Source organism: Hibiscus syriacus, unplaced genomic scaffold (assembly GCF_006381635.1).
Source record: "Hibiscus syriacus cultivar Baekdansim isolate YM2019G1 unplaced genomic scaffold, ASM638163v2 tig00111095_pilon, whole genome shotgun sequence".
NCBI lineage: Eukaryota > Viridiplantae > Streptophyta > Magnoliopsida > Malvales > Malvaceae > Hibiscus > Hibiscus syriacus.
The window spans coordinates 1988561-2014726 of NW_024062980.1; the positions used below are offsets into that span (position 1 = coordinate 1988561).

The 26166-nt window shown below is 34.9% G+C and overlaps 1 protein-coding gene across 1 annotated transcript; it reads left to right on the forward strand.

Moving 5' to 3' along the window:
* The first annotated feature begins 22526 nt into the window (after positions 1-22526).
* LOC120152772 (probable polygalacturonase At3g15720) lies at positions 22527-24500 on the forward strand. Its single transcript, XM_039164912.1, has 7 exons — positions 22527-22718; positions 22884-23027; positions 23112-23250; positions 23484-23693; positions 23765-23846; positions 23946-24051; positions 24144-24500. Exons 1-7 carry the CDS (start codon positions 22527-22529, stop codon positions 24498-24500), a joined length of 1230 nt encoding a protein of 409 aa, XP_039020843.1.
* Positions 24501-26166: the final 1666 nt, after the last annotated feature.

The window sequence follows — 26166 nt, forward strand, 5'->3', positions numbered from 1 at the left end:
AATTCCAGATAAAGTTGAAAATATATATTAAAATAAAATAAATAATAAAAAAGGAAAAAATAATATAATATTAATAGTAATAAATAAAAAAGAGAGATTTTTAAAAGTTGTTTTTAAAATAAAAAATAAGAATTAAATAAAAGAAAAATAATTAAATAAACAAATTAAAGAGATTAAGATAAAGAGAAACTTATTGTGAAAGCAGCTTCAGACTTCAGCTTCGCCTCAAATTCCTCGGATCATCGAAACAGATTTTTACTTCAAGATTCACGTCGATTACTGTAAGAACAATTCTTCGTTGTCAACTCGGATTGTGTCGTTTTAATAACAACTGATTTCGATCTCAATTTCCTCTTAGCAACAATTTTGCTAAGTGTTCTCGGGAATTTGAATATGCTTCAATAAGCAAATCCTTCTTCAAACGTTAACCATAACAATATCCGGACAAATGTCGAAATCGTTTTGATTTGAAAAGTAAGCTCAGAAAACAGAGAGAAAATTCCAAAGCGATTTAAGTACCTTACAATTCTCACGTTTGGAATTGAGCCTTTGCTTTAGTCTTCGGCTTGAAAGAAAATTAGCTAAGCATAACCAAAGTCATACTTAGCATAATAGAAAAGTATGCGAAAAGTAAAGAGAAAGCTAGAGAGAAAAAGAAGATTTTATTCTCAAATTAGAGAGATATGTTTCTAGGCTCACCATTAGAGGGTTTTTATAGCATTCAAATTCCTAAAAACAAGGTAAAACATCTTAAATCCTAATTAAAACACTTAAAACTATTTAAACTAAAATACCTAAAAATAATATAATATTCTAAATCCTAATTAAAATGCTAAACCTATTTAAACTAAAATACCTAAAACATGATAAATAAAAATAATATCCTAAAACTTAATTAAAATACTAAAACCTATTTAAACTAAAATAAAAAGATAAAATATAATGTTTAAAATATTATCCTAAACTTGAGTTTAATTCAAATCCAAATTCCAGCCAGCTTTGATTCCGAAAATAAAAAAACTACAGAATTGTGTTCTTTTTGTGCAATTTCCAGAATCTTATGTCTTGTACAGAAAATGAATTAAAATGAACAAATAAGCCACAAAAATCAATGATTAAAGAGTAATTTAAAAGTAAAATATTAACTAAATTAAGCACTTATCAAATTCTCCCTCACTTATTCAATGTTTGTCCTCAAGCATTCCTTAATTAACATATCAAAATCATAAGTTGTCATCTTCAATTTCAATTTATTCCTCAAACTTCCAATCGAATTAAGTCTATAATATTTGTCGAATTCAAGTTACAATCAAGCAAAGATACAACCAAGAAAAAATTAAAGTAAGCAAGATATCACAATTAATTGTCAACTTCAATGAAACAAGACTCAATACCTCACAAAGATTCACACATATCCGCTTAAAGTGTTTGGAGTAAATGAAATAGCTCAAACCGAAACTAACCAAAATATTACCATAGGCTTGGAAACCAATCAAGTCTCCACTACGAAAAATGAACATAATGCAATAATCAAGGGGTCTTTAAATAAGGTGTAACGGGGTTTAGGTTAGGGTAGGGAAAAGGCCGAAAAGAAAGGTTTAAAATACCGAAACAATATATCAAAATAATTAAGAACAATCCACGAATTAGCATGAAGCGCAATGAAGAACAAAACAAGGAAAAAGAATAGATGGAAGACAATTGAAGCGATCGATTTTTCCTTCCTTTTTTAGTTTTTTTTTTCGAACAAAGGGTATTTTTCTTTCTTCTTCCATTTTTTTGGTTTTTTTGTTGTTATTCAAAACAGTGAACAACGTTTTTTTCATGGAACAACAATGATACAAGATCTCACGTCTCGGCAAGGGTGTGAAAAGAGATGAAAAATAAAAAGAAAGACTTCAGGTTTAATTATGAGCTGTAAAACAAAGAAAGGGAAATAGGCTCAAATGTGGTTCACTAGTGGATATATAAATGGGTAGGCTTTTTGGGAAAAGTGGGTTTATCCTAGGTGCCCCTATCACATTAAAACATTACATTCAACATGTAGTCTCGATATGCATTGTGATTACAAGTTCTAGAATATCCTAATTAGTTCGGCACACACAAGTCAAATAATGAGCAAGAAAGAAAATGTATGCTTGTTAGGCTCAAATCTCACAAGAAAAGTTTATATGCATTGAGTCAAGTTCATCTTTATCGAAAAAAGCATCAAATATCAATACTCAACAAAAAATTCATCAGCTATATCAATCACCAATCATACAATTTAAATTCGATCAAAAACATGGTCGTAATCCAAAAGGAAGCAAGAGTATAAAGCGAAATTCAAGACTAGCAATCAACGATTCCAACTTATCAACATCAGAATAACTCAATTTTAAACAATTAAACAAGTCAAGAAAACTTTGACACATGTTTATCCTTCCCCCTCACTTATTCTGTTTTGTCCCAAAACGTATATCAAATTTAAAAACAAAGAGAGGAAAAAATAATACTCCCCAATCTAGTGGCGACCACGACTACGTCGAGACGAGCTGTTGTAGAGTAGAATGTCCGATACTGCACTGTTTTGTTTGAACTTTTCTGCACAGTTCAAACCAAATCTGTTTTTTTTTCTGCACTGTTTTTTTCTGCAATGCATTGTTCAAATCTGCTGTGTATTTTTTTGCACTGTTCGAACCAAATCAGTTTTTTTCTACACTGTTTTTTTGTTAAATATTCGATCGGAATTCAGATCAGTTAAGAGAAAAATAAAATAAAATAAAATAAATAGATGAAATAAAGTTTGCTAAAAAATATAATAAAAATAAAACGAAATAAAATGAAATAAAAACAAAAATATAACAAAATGGGTTGCCTCCCATCAAGCGCTTTTTCTTAACGTCGTTAGCTCGACGACCTAATTTTTCAAAGTGTGGGTTCCTCTAAATTGATTTCTTCGATTAGTCCAACCAGAGCATTTTCATAATATGGCTTCAATCTTTGACCATTAACTTTAAATCGTACCCCTGAGTTATCTTCAATTTCAACAACACCGTGAGGAAATACTTGAGTAACTGTAAACAGTCCGAGCCATTTTTATTTGAGTTTTTCTGTAAAAAGTTTAAATTTGGAGTTAAATAATAAAACCTTTTGACCGACAGAAAAAGTTTTAAAAGAAATTCTAATATCGTAAAATTCTTTTTTTTTTCTTTATATATCCGAGCATTATCATAGACATTTCTTTGAATTTCCTCAAGTTCTTGAATGTGTAATTTCTGAGCTTCACCAATTGCATCCATGTCCATGTTACATTGTTTAAAGCCCAATAAGCCCGATGTTCTAACTCAACCGGTAAACGGCATGGTTTACCGAAAACAAGCTGGTATGGTGACATCCCAATGGGACCTTTATAAGAAGTTCGATATGCCCAAAGTGCATCGGTTAATTTTAAACTCCAATCCTTTCAGTCCGGTTTAACAATTTTCTCGAGAATCGTTTTAATTTCTCGATTTGATACTTCTGTCTGCCCATTTGTTTGTGGATGGTAAGCGGTAGCAATTCTTTGAGTTACTCCAAATTTCTTCATTAGCGACTCGATTACTCGGTTGATGAAATGTGTTCCTCTGTCGCTTATTATAGCCCGTGGCATGCCAAACCTGGAAAAAATATTTTTGAAAAAATTAATTGTAGTTTTAGCATCATTGTTTCGAGTGGCTTTAGCTTCCACCCATTTAGAAACATAATCCACAACTAAAATAATATAAGTATTTCCAAATGACGAAATAAAAGGACACATATAGTCGATTCCCCAAACATCAAAAATTTCACAAACTTGTATAGAATTAAGCGACATTTCATTCCTACAGCTTAAATTACCTGTACGTTGGTATCTTTCACAAGTTTTACAAAATAGATAAGAATCCCGAAAGATGTTAGACCAATAGAAACCGCATTTAAGAATTTTATGAGTTGTACGTTTTGGCCCAAAAAAAATTTAAAGCAAAAATTATAGCAAAAAGTTCTTTGATTCCCCAAACATCAATAATTTTTGCTAACAAAATTGTAAAATTGAGTTTACCTCACTTTTTACAATACATCGTTGAATTACCTGATCCGAGCAGTGCTTCTATAAATAAGGATCGTCCCAAATATAGTAGAAGGATTCTCGCTTAATTCGATTGATTTCAGCTTTCAGCTTTCAGCAAATCTAATGGTAACTTACCTGTGGTCAAATAATTAACCATATTTGCAAACCATGGAGTTATGCTTTGCGCCACCATCAGTTTTTCTTCAGGAAATTCTTCTCTAAGTGGAGGTTCGGATGTGGAAAGGGGATTTCGACTCAAGTGATCTGCTACCAGATTTTCGTATCCCTTTTTGTCTTTGATTTCCAAGTTGAATTCTTGTAAAAGTAGAATCCACTAGATAAGCCTCGATTTTTCTTCCTTTTTACTCATCAAATACCTTATAGTTGCATGGTCAGAAAAAATAGTAATTTTAGTACCAAAAAAATAAGATCTAAATTTTTTAAAGTAAAAATTATAGCAAAAAGTTCTTTTTCCGTAGTCGAATAATTTTTCTGAGCCGAGTCTAAAGTTCAGGACGCATAGGTTATGACATGTGGCTCTTTCCCTATTTTTCGGTCGAGAACGGCTCCAAAGCTAGTGTCCGATGCATCACACATAAGTTTAAAGGGATGATTCCAATTTGGCGACTGAACAATTGGAGTTGAAATAAGCTTTTCCTTTAATGAATCAAAAGATTCCTTGCATTTTGAATTAAAGTCAAAGTCTTGATCCTTTTGAAGTAGATTGCATAAAGGTTGTGCTATCTTCGAAAAGTCCTTAAAAAACATGCGGTAAAATCCTGCATTGCCAAGAAAAGAACGAATTTCCCTCACAGTTGTGGGGTAAAAAAATGAGCGTATAACATCTGTTTTAGCTTTATCAACCGCAATCCTTTTTTAGGAATTAATATGACATAAAATTAACCCTTTATCAACCATAAAATGACATTTTTCATAGTTCAAAACAAGGTTATATTCTAAGCATCTTTTAAGCACATTAGTTAAATTATCAAGAAATTCATTAAAAGAGTTACCATAAACGTGAAGTCATCCATAAAGACTTCGATTCCCTTCTCCACATAGTCAGGAAATATACTTAACATGCATCTTTGGAAGGTGGTCGGTGTGTTACAAAGACCAAAGGACATTCGTCTATATGCAAATGTACCAAAGGGACAAGTAAAAGTCAGTTTTTCTTGATCCTCTGGCACCACTGGGATTTGGAAAAAACCTGAAAAACCATCAAGGCAACAATAATGAGTTTTCCCAGCTAATCTTTCAATCATTTGATCTATAAAAGGAAGAGGGGAATTATCTTTTCGAGTAAGAGAGTTCAACTTCCTATAATCAATACAAACTCGCCATCCATTTTGAACTCTTGTTGGCACTAACTCCCCTTCTTGATTTTCGACCACTGTGACTCCCATTTTCTTGGGAACCACAAGAATTGGACTTACCCAATTACTATCCGAAATTGGATAGATTACATCAACATGAAGGAGTTTCTGAATTTCTTTCTTTACTACTTCCATCATTGGTGAATTTAATCGGTGTTGTCCTTCACATGATGTCTTTGCTTCTTCTTCGACTTTGATCTTGTGCATGCAAGTCGAGGGACTTAATCCTTTAATGTCGGCAATGGTCCATCCTATGGCTTCTTTGTGAGAGTGTAATACTACTATCAAAGCTTCCTCTTCTCCTTCGGATAATTTACTTGAGATGATCACTAACAAAGTTTCATTTTCACCCAAAAAGACATATTTCAAATGCTCCGGTAATTACTTCAATTCTACCTCAGGTGCTTGCAAAACAGAAGGAAAAATTTTAGTTTTAGAGGAAGATAAAGATAAATCAGAATTAATTGAATTAATATTTTCAAACTCTCTTTCTTCCTCTTCGTGGCAAAGTTCAAGATCCTTAAAAAGATCATAAGAAAAATTAGATTCAATATAATCATCAATTAAAGGATCTATAACATCAACAGAATTAATTCTTTCAACATGATCAGGTCATTTCATTGCTTTGTAAACATCAAATTCAATGATATCACCATCAAATTTCATTGTTAGTATACCATTTCTAACATCGATCTTTGTATGTGTTGTGCTTAGGAAGGGTCAGCCTAAGAGTACCTCGAAATAAGAATCCGACCTATCATGTTCTATGTCAATGACATAGAAATATGCAAGAAAGAATAATACATCGACCTTTACCAGGATGTTTTCCATTACTCCCACTGGATAGATCACAGATCAAACAACCAACTGTATGGTTATTCATGTTTTCTTCAAAGGCTCGTTAGTAATCATTTTATATATAGAAAATGGCATAACATTAATTGAAGCTCATAAGTCACACACTGCACGTTTAATTTTAAAATCACCTATTTTGCAAGGTATAGTGAACATACCTTGATCCTTCATCTTTGGTGGAAGCTTTCATTGAAAAATTGCAGAGACATGTTCTTCCAAATTTACCTTTTCGTGCCCCATTAATTTGCTCTTTGTAGTGCAAAGTTCTTTTAAGAATCAAGCATACCTTGGTACTTGTCGAATTACTTCAAGAAGAGGTATGTTGACTTGAACTTTTTGGAACACCTCTAAGATCTCATTTTCTTCAGCTCTTTTATCATGCTTTATTAACCTTGATGGGAAGGGCGGTGGCGTGATTTCATGAGAAGAAAGAGAAGGATGTGAGTCAGATGTACCTTGTATTTCTAAAGGTGGTGTTTCCTCTTGTTCTTCCTGTTGTGCGACTCTTTCTGCTGGAACTTCGGGTGAGATAACTTTTCCACTTCGGAGTGTGATGGTACTAACATTTTTTCTCGGATTTAACTCCATTTGAGAAGGTAGTCTTCCTTGTGATTCCAATATTCACATAGTTTGAGCTAGTCAGCTTACTTGGTTATCTAACTCTTGAAGATGTGTTTCGGTTTGTCTTTGGGATTTTTCCTGGGATGCAACGAACTTTTCTTGTGAAATTGCTAACGTCCCTATGAGTTCCTCCAATGATGGTATTTGATTTGTCGCATAGCTGAAGTTTGGGTGTTCTCGCCATCCTCTTTCTTGTATCAGCGGGCAACAATCTGTCGGATAGTCTAGCTTTGTGCATATCCCACATGCTCTTGTTGCTCTAGATTTTCCTGTAACAAGTGAATTAACTACTTCAGTTAATTTATCTAACTTATTTTCAAGGGGAAATATATTTATCTCGTGAACCCGTCGGCTGGGTTCACTTGAAAACTATTGAGTGTTGACTGTCATGGTTGAAATCAATTCCCTTGCTGTTGTTGGGGTCATGTTGACTAATGCTCCTCCACTGGCGGCATCCACCATTTTCATATCTATTGGTAAAAGGCCTTCATAAAAGGATTGAAGTAACATTTGCTCACTTAATCCGTGTTGCGGACAACTTGCACAAAGCTTTTTAAATCGCTCCCAATATTCATAAAGACTTTCTTCATTCTTTTTATGAATAGAAAGAATGTTTCTTCGCAACTCGCTTGCTTTAGCCGTTGGAAAGAACCTGCCAAGAAAAATTCGATTCATGTCAGCCCATAAATTAACTGAATTTAGAGGTAAATAAAATAATCAATCTTTAGCCAAGTCGGCTAAGGAGAAAGGGAAAGCTCTCAATTTAATTTGATCATCGATAACTCCTTGTGGTTTCATGCTAGTGAAAACCATGTTGAATTCCAACAAGTGTTTGTGTGGATCTTCAGTGTGAAAGCCGTGAAAGGTGGGAAGAAGATGAATGAGTCTCGTCTTAATTGAAACGGAGTCCCGCCACTAGGAAAATTAATGCATAATGACGTCTGAGTGATAGGTGTTGTGACTAGTTCTCGAATCGTTTGTTCTTCTGGCATCAGAATTTTGCATGTGTCTGCTTCGATCTCCGGATCCGGATCTACTAATTTACATGGGTTCCTTCTGGTCATAAATCAAAAACTAGAAAAATAAATCAGTACTTGCCCCCCGATAACGACGCCAATTTGATAATCGTCGTTTTGTTATCAAAACAATTTCTAGCTTCTTAATAAATAAAAAGGAAAAGGTAGTATAGAGAAACAGGTTCGATCCATAGGAACTGTGGTATTTCTGATTTAATAAAACTCTTTCTTGATTTTAGAAAAAAGATATAAAATTTCAGATGAAGTTGAAAAAATATATAAAAATAAAAGGAAAAAGGAAAAAGGAAAAATAATATAATATTAATAGTAATTAATATAAAAGGAAGATTTTTAAAAGTTGTTTCAAAAATAATAATTAAATAAAATAAAAATAATTAAATAAACAAATTAAAGAGATTGAGATAAAGAGAAACTTATTATGAAAGCAGCCTCAGACTTCAGCTTCGCCTCAAATTTCTCGGATCATCTAAACAAATTTTTACTTCAAGATTCACGTCGGTTACTACAAGAACAATTCTTCGCTGCCAACTCGGATTGTGTCATTTCAATAACAACTGATTTCGATCTCAGTTTCCTCTTAGCAAACAATTTTGCTAAGTGTGTTCTCGGGAATTTGAATATGCTTCAATAAGCAAATCCTTCTTCAAACGTTAACCATAACAATATCCGGACCAACGTCGAAATCGTTTTGATTTGAAAAGTAAGCTCAGAAAACATAGAGAAAATCCGAAGCGATTTAAGTACCTTACAATTCTCACGTTTGGAATTGAGCCTTTGCTTTAGTCTTCGGCTTGAAAGAAAATTAGCTAAGCATAACCAAAGTCATACTTAGCATAATAGAAAAGTATGCGAAAAATAGAGAGAAAGCTAGAGAGAAAAAGAAGATTTTATTCTCAAATGAGAGAGATATGTTTCTAGGCTCACCCTTAGAGGGTATTTATAGCCTTCAAAATCCTAAAAACAAGCTAAAACATCTTAAATCCTAATTAAAACACTTAAAACTATTTAAACTAAAATACCTAAAAATAATATAATATTCTAAATCCTAATTAAATTACTAAAACTTATTTAAACTAAAATACCTAAAACAAAGATAAAAATATAAAAATAATATCCTAAAACTTAATTAAAATACTAAAACATATTTAAACTAAAATATAAAGATAAAATATAATGTTTAAAATATTATACTAAACTTGAGTTTAATTCAAATCCGAATTCCAGCCAGCTTTGATTTCGAAAATAAAAAAACTGCAGAATTTTGTTCTTTTTGTGCAATTTCCATAATCTTATATCATGTACAGAAAATGAATTAAAATGAACAAATAAGCCACAAAAATCAATGATTAAAGAGTAATTTAAAAGTAAAATATTAACTAAATTAAGCACTTATCAAAAAGCATGTTGGAAGAGAGCTTTATTGATAATACTCTGGTTGAAGTGGGATGTCCTTCAAGAACTTTATCGTCTTATAATGTATTGTGTCTCGTATGTTTCAACTCAGGTTATTTGGAATGGCTCCTCGACTGATAGTTTTATGCCTTCTAGAGGTCTCCGTCAGGTGATCCATTATCGCCCTATTTGTTTGTGTTATGTATGGAGCGATTGGCTCACTCTTTTCAGATTGCGGTAAATGCGGGAATATGGAAACCAATTCGGTTAAGCAGAGACGGACCTTTGGTTTCGCATTTATTCTTTGCGGATGACTTATTCTTGTTCGCGAAGGCTATCATGACACAACTCAATGTCATTAAGCATATCCTGTCGAAGTTCTGCAGTTGTTCTGGTCAGAAGATTAGTTTAGTGAAGACAATGATCTTCTTCTCTAAAATGTGAAAAGGGTGGTTCGAGAGAATCTTAGCAATGGGTTCCAGTTTATTTTGGTGGTAGATTTGGGTCGATACCTTGGGATACCATTACTTCATACGCGAGTGTCTTATGGTACGTATAAATGTTTGGTTCAAAAGGTCTGAAATCAGTTGACAGGTTGGAAAGCGAAGTCTTTATCATTGGCAGGGCGTGTCATCATGGCGAACTCGGTACTTGTCGCTATCCCGTCTTATGCAATGCAAACGTGCTATTTGCCAAAACAGATTTGTGACGAAATGAACAATTGATCTGTAATTTCATTTGGAGCCATATTGAGCGTAACCGAGGTATTAACTTATTTGCTTGGGACGATATTTATAGTTCTGTAAATGATGGGGGCTTGGGTATTAAACGACTTTATGACCAAAAATGCTGTTTTTCTAATGAAGTTGGTTTTCCAGCTAATTGCTACACCGGACAGATTGTGGTTTCGGATAGTCAGGGGCAAGTATAAGCTTTCTCAGATCGTGTCGTCCTCTCTTAAGAGGAATGTGTACTCTCGGCTTTGGGCGGGTCTCTCTTCGGTTTGGTCGGATGTTTGTAATGGCCTGGTGTAGAACGTGGGTAGTGGCAACACCGTCGATTTTTGGATGGATTCTTGGGTTGGGCAGTTGGGTCCTTTGATGAAGTTCAGAAAAGACTAGTCCGTTGGTGACTTGCTGGTAGAATCAGTCGCCTCCATGATGTCGGATCAAGGTGAATGGGAGTGGGATAAGATTCGTTCGGTTCTCTCGGATGAAATTTTATTACACCTGACTGCAGTGAAGCCGCCCTTGCCTCTTGGTGAAGCTGATAGGCCAGGTTGGGCGTTGGAACCGAACCGTGCTTTCAATGTTTCTAGTGCTTACAACAGTTGTTTGCCTTCTACGAGCACTCCAGGTAATAAGGTTTGGTCTCTTATAAAGCAGTATCCAGGATTACTGAGGGTTCGGATGTTCCTTTGGGCACTTTGTAAGGGATGCTTACTGACGAATGTAGAACGCATGCTGCGTCACTTGACTAATAATGGTAGTTGCGGATTATGTGGAGCTTTGACGAGAGCCTCTCGCATGTTTTCCAAGACTATTTGGTGGCGGGGCTCTCGTGGACACAACTCGTAAAACCAGAATGTTTGGATGATTTCAATAGTTTGCCGATGTTGGATTGGATTTGTAAAAAACTCCAACAGCCAGATTATTTCCCTTCGACTTCGATGAACTGGGTGCTGCTGTTTCCTTCAGTTTTTTGGTGCATTTGGATGCGTCGTAATCGAGCTATCTTCAGTCCGGAAGAGGTGGAGACCGAAGTGTTATCCATCGGAGTCGTCGGTTAGTCCTTGAGGCAACTCAGGCTAGGGATAAAGTGTTATCTACGACAGTCGCTCCAGCAGTAAGGAGGAATGATATTCGCTGGATCCCACCACAGTTGGGTTGACATAAAGTTAATATGGACGGAGCACGCAACCCTCGTTCGGGTTGTACGGCTTGTGCTCGAAGGCTTGGAGTTGGCGTGGCAACTCGGTTTGAGACGGGTAATTATCGAGACTGATAGTAGTGAAGTATGTATGCTTTTGCTCTGTGGGGTCAATATGGATCAGGTGCCGAGTGTTGTTTCGCACCTCATTTGTTAACAAATTAACGTTTAACTCTTAACACCGTCAATTTGTTAACATCGAAGGCCCATGCATCTTCCACATTCATTACATTTAGAGGCAAAGCCATCAAAAAACCCAATCACATAGTTCACATTTGAAAATGTCTGAAGTGAGGACAAGGGCTACTAATCGGCAACAATGAAGCCAAATATTCTTCATTTACCCTAATTCGGCACTACTTTTATGAAGAAAGAACTCAGAACGAGAACAATAATAGAATGAATTCTAGACCGATAACATGCAGCCATCGCAACATTTATCATCGTACTCTCTATTTTTGTCACTTAATGTTAAGTAGTGATTATGCATGAAATGTTCTATAAGAACATTAGTTATGGAGTTAACATCAAGAAGCTTCTCATCTTCATTTCCCAGTGGAACAACATAATATCACGGACTGTATCTCGTTGCACACTTCACATGGAATATGATACTAAAGTTTATACAGTAATAATTGTCATACTCTGTATCGACCTTATCGTAACATATTAGATAATTTAAACTTCCAAAATCTTCTCTGCAAAGGAAATATATGTGAAAAATATAATGTTGTCCTTTAGGAGTAAAGTTGTCACTTTTCTGACACTAATTGGTCGTCAAGAAATTGTCTCTTTCGATTCATCCCTAGTTCAGGATACTGTGGTAGTATCGTATGATACTGGTGGATCCTTTGTAATCTGTTTTAATCGGTTCAGTTTGTGGTATATGTTTGTGTTAGTAAGCTGATGTTTTATTATTTTCTTCAAGCTTTTTAAGGGCTTAATATTAATGAAATATGCGTTTACGATAGCATTTCATATTTCTTTGCATTTTTGTGTGATTTTCTTTTGTTTTACCAAATGTAATTTTGTCCTTACGAATTGATATTGTATAAATCACTGCAAATTGATATAATAATACCGTTTCCATTTCTCAATAAAAATAACAATTTTTAATTTGCGAAAAGTTTTTTTTCCTGTCAATGAGTATTGATACAAGTAGTTGAAATTAAAAAATTTGAGTTTATAAGACTAAGTTCAAATCCTACCGTTGTCATTATTGGTTAGCAATCTGTATATTATTATATAAATCTCAATTGAAGAGGAGTCATCTCTTACCTACACTTCCTATAACAAAAAGAAAAAGAAAAAGAAAGTAGCTTCCTCTCGACTTCTACTTCAATTATAATACTAATTTGACCGAGCAAATATAATAATATTCATATCATAAGACCGTTTTGATTTTCAATTAAAAATAATTTTCAATTTAAGTTTATAAGAGTCGGCCAATGGGGAGCAACTTAAGCTCCAGCTTAAAGCCTCGTCTTCCACCCTCACAAAATAATGAAAATAATGTGTTTGATAAAAAGAATTTTGAAATTATCCAAAAAAAAAAAAAGAATTTTGACATAACAACCGATATCTAATCTATCGATCAATTAATTCGGATCGGATATTTTTGAGTCGATTATGACCCTTTCAACCCAATTTGTTCCATTTGCAACCGTCAGAATTCAAACCTCTGACCTTACTTAAGGGATTTAGTGCCTCATCCCAATAGATCTACTAGTTGTTGGTTGTGTTTGATAAAATTTAATTACATTTCTATAATTTATTATTAAATTATTAAATTAATTGTTCAAAGTAATAGAATGTGCTTTTGTTTTATAAGGGTCCATTTTGAATTTTTTAAGGTCCAAAAGCGTCTGAAACTGTAACACCCTGAAAATAGGGTTAGTAGTTTCGAGTTTAATATTAGGCTTAGACTTCTTAAGGAAGCCTAATTTAATCATTTGGGTCAAGAATAAAGAGAACTGGGCTTAAAGGAAAGTCCATAATATGTTAAAAATGGTATTTTTGGATTAGGGTCAAAATAAAGAGGACCAAGGGAGCAATTTACCCATAGTTTGAAACAAAAGCTTATCCCCTTAATCGTGCATATGTCACACGTTGGGAAGATCATCTTTGTCTTCTTCTCCTTCATCTTTTCTTCCGTCTTCTTCTCCAAATCTTCCAAAGGTAGAAGCTTTATTATCCCACATTCTTAGCATGAATTTGTGAAGTTAAGAAAGATAATCTCCCCCTAGAACTTATGTTCAGTCCAAAATCGCAAGGTTTGTCCATGGTGACCAAAATAGGGGGGTTAGAGATGTTTTAGTTTTAGGGCTTGAAAAATGTTCCTAAGTTGTTTATAAGTGTTTAAAATCATGTTTGTACTCACTTAGAGTCTTAAACAAGATTGTAATCACCTTATTTACTTACGGTTAGAGAGATTTAGGGGAAAGCACAAAGGCCAAGAACAACGAAAAATTGGTACTTGGGTGATCTTGGGAGCCCTTTTCATCAACTGGTATTAAGGTCCCCTCTAGAGCATGTATGTCATTAAAACTATGTTTGCTTGCTTTTTGTGTTCATAGGTGCAATTATGTGCCTTTGTGGGTTTTAATGAAAATGTGTTGTTTTAATGTTTATATTGTGTTAGAATGGATTATATTATATCATGAACTCCCATAAAACTTAATAAACGTTTAAGAGCCTTAGAGAGGCTTGTGAGGGGTTTTTTGGGAACCATTTTCGTGCCTAAACAGGGTATTTTTGGGTAGGCGTACCAGTACTCAAGGAACAGTATCGATATTTCTCTTCATACAGCCTTAAAAAAGGGATTTTAGGCTAGTAGTATCGATAAACATTCAATCAATATATGTATTTCAAGGTGAGTATCGATACTGTCGAGGGTAGTATTGATGTCGTGGACATTTTAAAAAATTTAGTAGTCATTTTTTGCATTGGTACTCATAGGAGTACCGATACTAGGGGTAGAGTATCGATACTCTTATTAGGAGTATCGATACTAGGAATTATTTTGAAACATCGATGCCATTTTTGGTATCAAGTGAAAGTATTATCAGCAAGAGTATCGATACCAAGCAATTTTCCAAAACATTGAAGTTGATTTTGGTATCGGTACTCGGGGCAGTATCAATATCATAAGGCTAGAATTGATACTGCCATACCTATTATCGATACCATAATCTTGGTTTAAGTAGAAACCCCAACTAATTTTGTGAGCATGAAAAGGGGGTTAATAGGGCATCGAGTCTTCTCTAATAAGACTACAAGTGAGTACATCAATAATAATTATTGAAAATGAGAACGATTATTAATGTGACATAAGACTAGCCTTTGTTTGCCATTCGGGTAACGACGAGGACACCAGAGTCACAAGCATGTTTGAACTGTGATCAAGATTAGCTATATCCAGATTATCTCTATTAGTTATAAGGAACTTTAATATCAATGCGTTCGGACTTCTGTATCAGTGTTGAGGTACTTTAGTATTAGTGTTAAGGCACTTCCGTGATAAGATGGCAAGGCCATAATATGTATTCGTATGATGTGTTGGTGCTCGATACTTTGTCATGATTTATGCTTGGAGTATTTTATTGTAGCATGACCTAACTTGTTAAACATTCATAGTTAATTGATGCATGTAGTATAGTGTAGTCGTTTATGTGGCAATGAGTTTATAGCTCAACGTTTGAAATTGCTTATGTTCGCACGTTAGTAGGTGTCGGATTGGGAGTTTATCTCTAGAAAGTGGGATTCCAGATATAAGTGGATTGTAGATTATGTCTTGAATTTCTTAGTAGGCATGTATTTCATAAACCCTTGTATAAATCAAGTCATAACTCTTGATAATTTATTTGTATTTGAGATTTATTTTGGGATTTCCCCGTTTTGTAAACTTGACTATTTTGTTTATTTATTTACTCGATTGGATGATTTAAATTATGAATTTTGAAATGTTTTAAAGAAAATTTTTGGGTTAGTCACTTTGGTAGTCCCATGTAATAGCTAAACCCACCAGACTTTGGTTAGATCGAATTTGTGTATTATATTTAGTGGTATCAGAGCATCAGATTTAGTTGTTCCTAAGACCAACAGGTTAGAGTAAATATGATTCGATAATATACATGCCCCTAGAGTGTCAGTGTACCTGGTTTCTAGAATAATGATAATAACTCCCTTCTTTGAACTCTGTAAGTTATAACCAATGACCCAGGGCACAGTCAAGAGGGTTGCAATGAGAGACACGTCTCACTCACCGAAGATACTAGTAATGAGTACATTCCGGACTACGAGAAGATGGGCATCCCATAGAACATAGGGATATATGAGGTTATCTACTTCAAAGACCATAGGTTTCTTAGGAACTGGAAACAATGATCCCATAGTCGTCGACTAGTGGCTCCGTGACACTCTCTGTACCTTTAGGCAGCTGCATCTTACCCCGAAGGGTAAACTTGATTGTATCATCGCGTTACTGAAAGGTGATCTCATCGATTTGTGGGAGATATTCGAGCTAGATTTAGAGGCTGCGAGACTGACATGAGAGTATTTCTTGGAGGAGTTCTAGCACAAATATATTAGGGAGGTGCATACTAACAACTTGATAGACCAGTTTACCTAAAAAGTTTAGAGAGATTGATCTGTGATGTAGTACGAGTGTGACTTTCTTCGCATGATTCGCTATGTGTTCGAGTTGGTGGCGACTGAGGACCTTTGATGCAGGAGGTTCAGAGAGCAACTTCATATTGACATCCTCGTGTATTTGGTTGTTGATACCTCGAGTGTTTTCATAGAGTTAACTTGTAAGGCTAAGACAATTGAGAGAGTATAGTCTGAGAGGGCCAGTTTGATGGGCAATTCACGAGGCTAGAGCTGGAGAGAACCATATTCTGCTGAGCCATCCGAGTCTTTAGCCAAGAGGGCCAAGGACTCTCGAGGAGTGCGGAGATCCCTACCATCATAGTCCAAGTGAACCAGACATAGTTCAGGGCACCACTAGGGGACGAAGACTTACAAGAAACCTCTGACAATGGGCCTCGGTAGCAAGCATCGGAGGTTTTGGTGAAGGATCACAACCCCCCTCAGTGTGGGTATTGTGGCAAGTGGCATTAAGATAGTGCCATTGACTTTCAAAGGCATACTTTAATTGTAGGTCACTATAGTATTTTATTCAAGACTATTTCGATATGGGCAGTTCAGCACCACTAGTTCCTCAGAAATAATCTAAGTCAGTTCAGAGGGGCCAATGATTTGTTCGTAGGAGTGGTAGATCCATATCAAGGCAGTAGAGTAGGGGAACTACCAAGTCTATAGTCGGACTTCATGCTAGAGTCGCTTTTAGACAGTACATAGTGAGGGCCCAAGAGGAGTACGAGGTAGCAGACATCATCTCAAGTATCTTTACTATTTATAGCACACTGGTTACTGTATTGATTGACCCTGGTTCTACTCATTCATATATGTATCATCATTTTGTCCAAGAGTGAGGTATTTCGATCGAGGACCTTGAGGTTAAGGTTAGAGTTTTGAGCCCCTTAAAACTAGACATACTCGTGGACAAGGTACATCGTAGGTGTCTAGAGGTTCAAGGCCAAGCTTTTTTCGTTGATCTTAGGTTCTACTATTTCATGATTTCAATGTGATCCTAAAGATGAATTAGTTGATAGAGCACGACGTGATGTTAAAAATGTAAGGCTAGACAACTCAAACTTGGACGTGAGGATAGTACCAAAGTTGTGATGGCTAACGACGAGTTTTGTGGTACTTCTATAGTCATCTTAGCCTTAGCCGCTTAGAGATTGGTTAGGCAGGGTTACGAGGCGTTCCTAGCTCATGTGATAGACACTAGAGTTCTAAGCCTGATACTTGAAGACATTCATACCGTGATAGACTTTCCCGAAGTATTTTCAGAGGAACTGCTCAATTTTCCACCAGATCATGAAATAGAATTTAGCATTGAAGTGTTTTCTGAATAGGCCACATATACATCACTCTCTATCACGTGGCATCTATTGATTTAAAAAAACTTAAGGCTCAGATTTAGTATTCTCCAAGATAGACTTGAGGTTTGGTTACTACCAATTGAAAATCAAGGAGAGTGATGTGGCTAAAATGGCATTTAGGACTAGATATGGTCACTATGAATTCCTAGTGATTTCATTTGGACTTACCAATGCACACGCAACCTTTATGGACCTAATAAATCAAGTCTTCCACCCTTACTTAGACCAATTCATTGTTGTGTTTATCGATAACATCCTAGTCTACTCTCAGTTAGAAGAAGACCACAACTGCCACCTCTGAATTATACTCCAAATGCTCAATGAGTTCCAATTGTATGCAAATAGGAGTTCTTTTTGTCTGAGGTGTCTTTCTTAAGCCACACAGTTTTCTCTCATGGTATTCGAGTAGACCCACAAAAGATTCAAGTTGTACTAGAATAGGAGCCATCACGGAACGTATCCTAAGTACATATTTTCCTTGGACTTGTGGGTACTACCGTTGCTTTGTCAAGGGGTTCTCCATGATTTTTGCTCCTTAACCAAACTCCTTCAAAAGGATGAGTCTTTCGACTGGAATGAAATGTGTTAACAGAGCTTTGACAAGTTGAAAGAAATTTTGACTCATACACCAGTTCTGACACAACCTGAGACTGATAAGAACTATATTGTCTTTAGCGATACCTCGTTGAACGGGTTAGGACGTTTCCTCATGCAAGAAGGAAATGTAGTAGCATATGCTTCACGAAAATTTAAACCTTATGAGTTCAACTATTCCACTCATGACCTTGAGTTAACCATTTTAGTTTTTGCTTTGAAGATTTAGAGACATTACCTTTTTCGAGAAAAAATATTATATTTTCACCGACCACAAGAGCCTTATGTATCTACTTACCTAGAAGGAATTGAATCTAAGACAACGCCATTGGGTGGAGTTATTAAAGGCTTATGATTGTCTTATAGACTATCACTCGGGAAAAGCTAATGTGGTGGTTGATGCTTTGAGCCACAAGTTAATGTCGGACTGTTAAGTATTGTTAGCTAGGATTAGTTTGACCTCAGATGGGGGACTAGTGGCAAAACTTCGAGTTAAGCTGGAGTTAGTTAATGAGGTAAAGGAATTACAAGTGATTGATGAGTGTTTGATGGCTAGAGCAGAGCGAGTCCGTCGAGGTGAGTTATCGGAGTTCGATTTGAAAGATTAGAGAGCATATTATATTTTTAGAATCGACTTTGAGTGCTAGCTAATGCGGAGTTAAGGGCAAGGATACTTGGTGAAGCCTATTGTGGTCTATTTTTCGTACACCCTGAAAGTGTCAAGATATATCAAGAACTTCGACGGTTATATTGGCGACCTAACATGAAGAGAGAAGTATCTGAATTCGTATCCAAGTGATTAGCTTGCCAACAAGTTAAGGTAGAACAATAAGTTCCCTATGGTTTTCTTTAGCCAATTTAGATACCTCAATGGAAGTGGGATAGAGTGACAATGGACTTCGTTACTGGGTTATCGAGGACACGTTAAAAGCATGGTGTCGTTTGGGTAGTAGTGGACCGATTAACCAAATCAGCCCATTTCTTATTGGTACGAATGGATTTTACGTTGGAAAGGTTATTGCAGCTCTATATCAAAGACATTGTAAGACTTCATACGATACCCACATCAATTATTTCGGATAGATATCCATGGTTCACTTCAAGATTCTAGAGGGTATTACACAAAGCCTTGGGTTCTCGGTTACACTTTAGTACTGCCTTCCACCTACAGACATATGGACAATCAGATAGGGTAATTCAGATTCTTGAGAATATGTTGTGATATTGAACTATTGACTTCGTTGGCAGTTGGGAGGACCATCTTTCATTGGTCGAGTTTGTGTACAACAACAACTACCAAACTAGTATTCAGATAACGCCTTACGAAGGGTTGTATGGGAAAAATTGTAGGACTTCTTTGTGTTGGATAGAACTTAACGAGAGGAAATTGGTTGGTCTAGATTGATTCAAGAGGCAGAGGAAAAAGAATGCTTGATTCAAGGTCGACTAAAAGAAGCTTTCAATAGACAAAAATCTTATGCTAATATGAAGCGAAAGGACATAGAGCTCTTTGTAGGTTACAAGTTGTTTCTTAACGTTTCGCCTTGAAGAAAAATTCTTTGATTTGATCAAAAGGGAAAATTAACTTCACGCTTCATTGGACCTTATGAGATCGTCGAGACGGTTGGTCCGTAGCATATCGTCTAGCCTTACCACCTGAAGTGGAACACATCCATAATGTGTTCGTTCTATATGTCCATAGGTAATCATTTTACCCGAAAGTTTCCCGACTACCAAGTAGGCTTCTCCGTCGCTAAGACTCAAACAAATATGGCTAATCCAGGAAAATGATCTTATTGATTATAACATGTTTGATTTTGATGAAACGAAGAAAGCTAAGATGAGGTCTTTAAGAACTTAAAGGGTCGATACAAAGACTACTTCAAAGGAATGTGAGGACAGAGCTCTCAGGATGAAATGGATGCAAGAGAGTTAGTCTTGGTTCTTAACTTGGTTCTCCTACCTAAATTTAAAATGTTTGATTTTGAAAAATACAGTAAAATCAATTGCCCTACTACCCATCTCACAATGTTTATTTAAAGGATGATTGGATACATTAACGATGATCAAATGTTGATCCACTATTTTTAAGACTGTTTGGATTAACTCGCTTCTAAGTAGTATAATCAGCTAAGTTGCATTCATATTCACTCCTAGAAGGATTTAGCTCATGTTTTTTTGGGCCAGTCAATACAAACACATGACTGATATGGCCCTTAATCGAACAACATTGTAAAACATAGAGATGAAATGTAACGTGAGCTTCTGACAATATGGACAAATATAAAGGGATGTTGTTTCCCAAGTGCATCCACTAATGAATTAAAGGGAGTTCATCGCTATGTTCATTAACACACAAAATTCTTCTTATGTTAACCATATTTTAGGAACCACATTATAGGAGTTTACACTAAGAGTTTCTCTAACATTGTCATATGTGAATAAATGATTTAAAGGGTTGTAAAAAAATGTAAGATAAAGGGCACTAGTAGTACTGACACTGAGAAATGAGTCGAAGTCAATATGATGGGACCTTATTCATCTAATCATAGGACCAAACCTCATAAGGTGGTATGAGAGAAAAAAAAACTCTTATTGATCTAATTACAATGACTTAAGAGGAATTTCTCTTAACACTTATTGAGAAAAATTTTGTGACTCAAATTCAATCAAAGCCAAAATTACTCCCTTATGCAGGAGGCTATGACATTAATGCCATATGTAGCTACCATATAGGAAGCACGGGACACTTTATTGAGAATTGTAGGGAACTAAAGTGCAAGGTCCAAATCTTAATTGATTCAGGGGCATGGACCTTTAGTGAGAAATGGGCATTTTGATGCAAATCAAGAAGAGGTCGTCGTCCACCCACCAAAGAGCATAATTGCACATGCATGAAGGCATCATGTTTTGTTTGAGTTTTTTTCGTTCTTTCTTTATTTTTCAAATCTTTTAAAGTTGTTTAGTTGGACAAACGCTAGTTTTTTAGACTATGAGCAATGAAAAAAGTTTCTTCCTAAAGTCCAATGAATATAAAAATAATAATAATAAGGATGAAATGTATTATTACTTTTTTGACAAATGACAAGATTTAATTCTTGTAAAAGGACTCTGGATACTACTCTAGAAGATACACCCGAACATCACACCCTTTTCATGCATGGACAAAGATAACCTTCTCTTCCCATGAAGATACAATCAAAGGGTTTGACATTCAGGTTTGTATAAGAACAAACAAAATAAGGTATTTTTATGTATAACATTGCAAAACTGAATAGATTACACTTTTGTTGAGGATGTTTAATGATGATCATAATCTTCATATATTGAATAATGGAGTATATGCATTTAGTTTAGGTTAGTTGTATAGCAATTGGACTTTAAAGATTTTTTTTGGCTTTCAACGATACCCAAACTATACAAGTTCTTCTCAATGAGCTTAAGAAATCTTGAATCTGAATACTCAAAAAGTTAATAAAGTATCATCGCAAGGTAAGTGCAATGAAGCTAGAGGTATTCCGCTAAAACAATTGGTTAGAGAGGTAACTCAAAAGCCCTGACTCTATGAATAAATTACATTCAAATCATGGCATTGATCGAATACTTCGCAATTCGGTGTTTATTCTACTATGATTGCCAAGTCGAAGATTTTGTGACGAGACAAATCCTATAGCTAAATCAAAGCAATGGTAAATGAAACCAAAGTAAATAAAATTTAAGGAAACGACAAAGTCCGAGGTTTGAATTAATAATGAGTTTTTGTGGAAAATGGACTAAGGAAGTTGAGAAACACCTATTAACATTATATTATTATTATAAAATAAAATAACTTTATTATTTTGTTTATGCGTAACTCACCTATTAATAATTTTTTAAATATTTATATTTTAATATATTTATTTGATAACTATCCTTCATCTCTATTCTAAAAAAGATATCAAATATATTTTTACTATTTTTATTTCTGAAAGTAAAATTTTCATTTATATTAATCAAACATGTTTTCTAATTTTTAAAAAACTGGAAATGAAAATTATTTTCTAAAACAAAAAAAAGAAAACAAAAAAGAAAAGAAAATATTTTCTAAAACCAAACGGACCCTAAATTTATTCTTATATTAAAATTGTGTATTAAACGTTATATTAAAATTGTGTATTATCACACACCTTTAATTTTACATTAATATTAAAAGTTATACCAATATTGTGAATAAATCTATAAAATATGAAACTATATGCTTAAAATTACTGAAATAGCAATAACTCACATGTGAAAACCATATTAATAATTTATTAGAAAACAAAAGAGATCAATTTGAGTGAAAATAATTCAAATATTGCAAGTCATTGAATAAGTTATACCAATCTTTAACCGTAATTTGGCATTAAATATTTTTTTTTATGATTATGGTAACTAGTACCCTAAATTATGTTTAGTTTAAAAATGAGAAAACCCAAAATAAACAAGTGATGCTAAAAGGGAAGAAAATCACATCACTGAGCATATGAGTGATTAACAAAATCAAAAGAGATAATTTACCTTAGATGTTAATAATCATCAGCATAGCTACAATCTATATAGATCTTCATTCGGAAAATTGCAGTCCATTGGGAATTTGGTATTATACAAATTAGCGAAAACAATGAAGCTTGTTCTTGGTTTTACAGTGTTTCTTTTGATTGGTTTTGCATTGGGAAATGAGATCTTCAGTGAAGAAACAATTGCTGCTTTCAATTTTGATATGGGAAATGAAATGATTGATGAAAAGATAGCTTCTTCTTTTAATGTTATGGATTATGGAGCTGCTGGAAATGGCCAAGTGGATGACTCACAAGTAAGGATTTTTTTTTTTTTTGCCTCATTTTGGCCTACTAGTGTTGATGGGTTCGAGTAGCAGGATGTGTGTTATCAATGATTAAAAAAAGTCTTGAACAAATACTATCTTGAATAGACTAAATATTCAAAAAAATATTTTAACCTAATGTTTTTGTGAATAAAGGCATTGGAGAAAGCATGGAAAGCTGCTTGCAGTGCAAATGTGGGAGAAGGGATTGCAACGCTTGTAGTCCCACAAGGGAAAACCTTCCTCGTAAACCCTCTTGTGTTCCAGGGTCCATGCCTTGCCAAAGCCCTTCATTTCCAGGTTCCTTTTCTATGCTTTTAGTTTTCATGTTAAGAACCCTACTATTTTGAATATGCTCTCACGAATGAATGGTGTTTTTCATAGCTTGGAGGAACCCTAATGGCACCTCAAAGCACATCATGGGGAAATGGAGGAATGGGCGAATGGATTTATTTCCAAAGTGTTGACAATCTCATCCTTGATGGACATGGCACCATCGATGGAAGGGGCTCCAATTGGTGGCGGCTTTGCATGAAAACATCAATTTTTGATTTCGTAATCACTTCATCAATATTTTCTCTGTGATTACATTTCTTCTAATCTGATTTCAACATATTTATTTGTTTTTTATTTTTCAGGGAATGTTCTTCGATTGCCAACGTCGACCGGGTGTAAGTTCTCTAAGAAAAAAAAAAGCTTTTCTTTTGTTCAATAAGATTGAGATCAACTTACTCTGAATGTTTGTTTGTGTGTTTTAGGCTTTACATTTTCACAATTGCAATGGGCTTAAAGTAAAGGGATTGACACATGTAGATAGTCCGAGGAGTCATATTTCAGTAAATGGTTGTAAAAATGTTGTACTCTCCGATCTTCTCATTAAAGCACCAGAGGATAGCCCCAACACCGATGGGATCGATATTTCTAGCTCTTCCAATGTTCAAATTCTTGATTCCACGATTCAAACTGGTACTCCATCTCGTTCCCTAAGAATATTATCGAAAAGCGATTCTGACTTACATACACTTTTGTTCGAATAGGTGATGATTGTGTTGCCATCAATGGTGGTTCATCTTTCATCTACATCGACCGTGTTAATTGCGGTCCGGGCCATGGGATCAGGTCTTTAATTCTTCGTCGCCGTGCTTTTCTGTGTTACCATGTCTATGATTTCAACTCTTTTTTAACGTGATGTTTCATCGGAATCGGCTCTATTTGCAGTATCGGGAGCCTTGGAGATGGAACTTACGACACTGTCGAGGAAGTACATGTCAAAAACTGCAACTTAACCAACACTCAAAATGGTGTAAGAATCAAGACATTTCAGGTGAGCCAATTGATTAACAAGGACTGATATCCATTAGTTTATATGAGTTTGGATCAATTTCTGATGCCATTTTTATGAACAAATCTTTCTAGGGTGGTTCGGGTTTCGCCCGAAGGATCTCGTTCGAGCATATCTTGTTGAACAACGTCGGTAATCCAATCATCATAAACCAATTCTATCAGGATAATGGCAGATCACGTCCATATGGAATATGGAAGAAAGCAGCGGCCATTCAAGTGAGCGACGTCACATATTCCGATATTCGAGGAACGTCGGCCGGCGACCAAGCTATCAATCTGGATTGCGACAATGTCGTAGGTTGCAGTAACATACAAATGCGTAATATAAACATAGAAACAGGTGTTAATCCTCACAAAATCCATGGCTCCTGCAACAATGCTCATGGAACTGCGTTTGATGTTCACCCTAAAGTCCCATGCTTGTCTTGAACATCATCTTGGATGATTTATCACTCTAGTAATATAACTGTAATCTTAGCTTCCTTTTTTATTTTGGACACTTTAAAATAAATTCGACGTTTCTCTTGAAAAATTAGAGATTTTTAGGTAGGGTTTTCCTACCTTCAATTGAAGTATCTTTCAATATTTCGATGTTTTCTTTTGAAATTAATGAATCCAATGCTTCTTTTGAGTGTAACGAAGTCTCCTAATAAGTTTCCTATACTATTAATTGGATACCTATACCTTTTTGAGCTTAGAACTTTTTAAAAATTCAAGAAAAAATAATAAAAATGATACTCTTATCTTAAGTATCGATAGTTTAACATAATATGTATCAATACTTTATGTAGGTATTGATACTAAAATCATTTAGTGACTCGACTCCATTCAATTCAAAAAAATATATTTTTTTTCAATTTTAAAACTTTCAAACCGAATAATTTGAGTTATTTAAGTCAACTGGAATTATTGAGTGTATTTTCAAATTCGAGTCGAGTTAAAAATTGAAAATTTCCAGACACTTGAGAAACCAAAAATTTGAATGAGTATTTTGATAAGTTTGCGATTTAGTCCTTGATATCCTTCTTCCTTCAACTCATGCATTTTAATCTATTTTTTTTACTAAATTTGAATCACATGTTCCTAAATTATCGTAGTATACATATATACTTTCAATTACTCTTTCTGATAACAAATTTTTTTATTTTTTAATTTAGTCTCTCAATTTTTCATATTTTTTATTTCTTCAATTTAGTCTTTATTTCCACATCATCATTTTAAGTTATACGACACAGCCACATCATCATTTTGAGTTATATAATACATGTCACATCATTAATTTAGGTGACATATATTGTGTCATGTTATCATTATGGTGATGTGACACTTCAATTAAACACATATAAAACTGCTACATTAAAAATTTGTGTCGACCGTTAATCAATTAACCACTGCTATCTAATAAAATTTATTTTGATAAAAAAATGGAATATAAAAACTAAAATAATTTAGAAAAAATAAATAGTAAAGTGTCATTTGAGACTAATTTTATTATGAGAGAATCGCCTCAGTGACCAAAAAAAAGTTATAATATACGATTTTAACCAATTTTTTTTGGATTTGCCAAAATGACCAACAAAATCGCAACGCGAAATAAAAATCGCAACGCGATCCCCAGAATCGCAAATCAGTTTCCAAAATCGCAACGCGATTCTTGAAAATCGCAATGCGATAGTACAAATTCGCATTGCGATTTTCCATAATCGCAACGCGAATATGAAAATCGCAACGCGAACACATAAATCGCAACGCGTATCCGTAAATCGCAACGAGTATCCGTAAATCGCAACGCGTATGGGTAAATCGCAATGCGTATCCGTATATCGCAACGCGTATCCGTAAATCGCAACGCGTATCCGTAAACTGCAACGTGTATCCGTAAATCGCAACGCGTATCCGTAAATCGCAATGCGTATCCGTAAATCGCAACGCGTATCCGTAAATCGCAACGATAATCCGTAAATCGCAACGCGTATCCGTAAATCGCAACGATAATCCGTAAATCGCAACGAGAATCTGTAAATCGCAACGATAATCCGTAAATCGCAACGAGAATCTGTAAATCACAACACTTAAATTTTGGGTATATAACACT

Coding starts and splice junctions, on each gene's coding strand:
- LOC120152772 (XM_039164912.1), top strand. CDS start 22,527: ATGAAGCTTGTTCTTGGTTTTACAGTGTTTCTTTTGATTGGTTTTGCA. Junction 23,694..23,764: donor TGATTCCACGATTCAAACTG/GTACTCCATCTC, acceptor TTGTTCGAATAG/GTGATGATTGTGTTGCCATC. Junction 24,052..24,143: donor TAAGAATCAAGACATTTCAG/GTGAGCCAATTG, acceptor AAATCTTTCTAG/GGTGGTTCGGGTTTCGCCCG.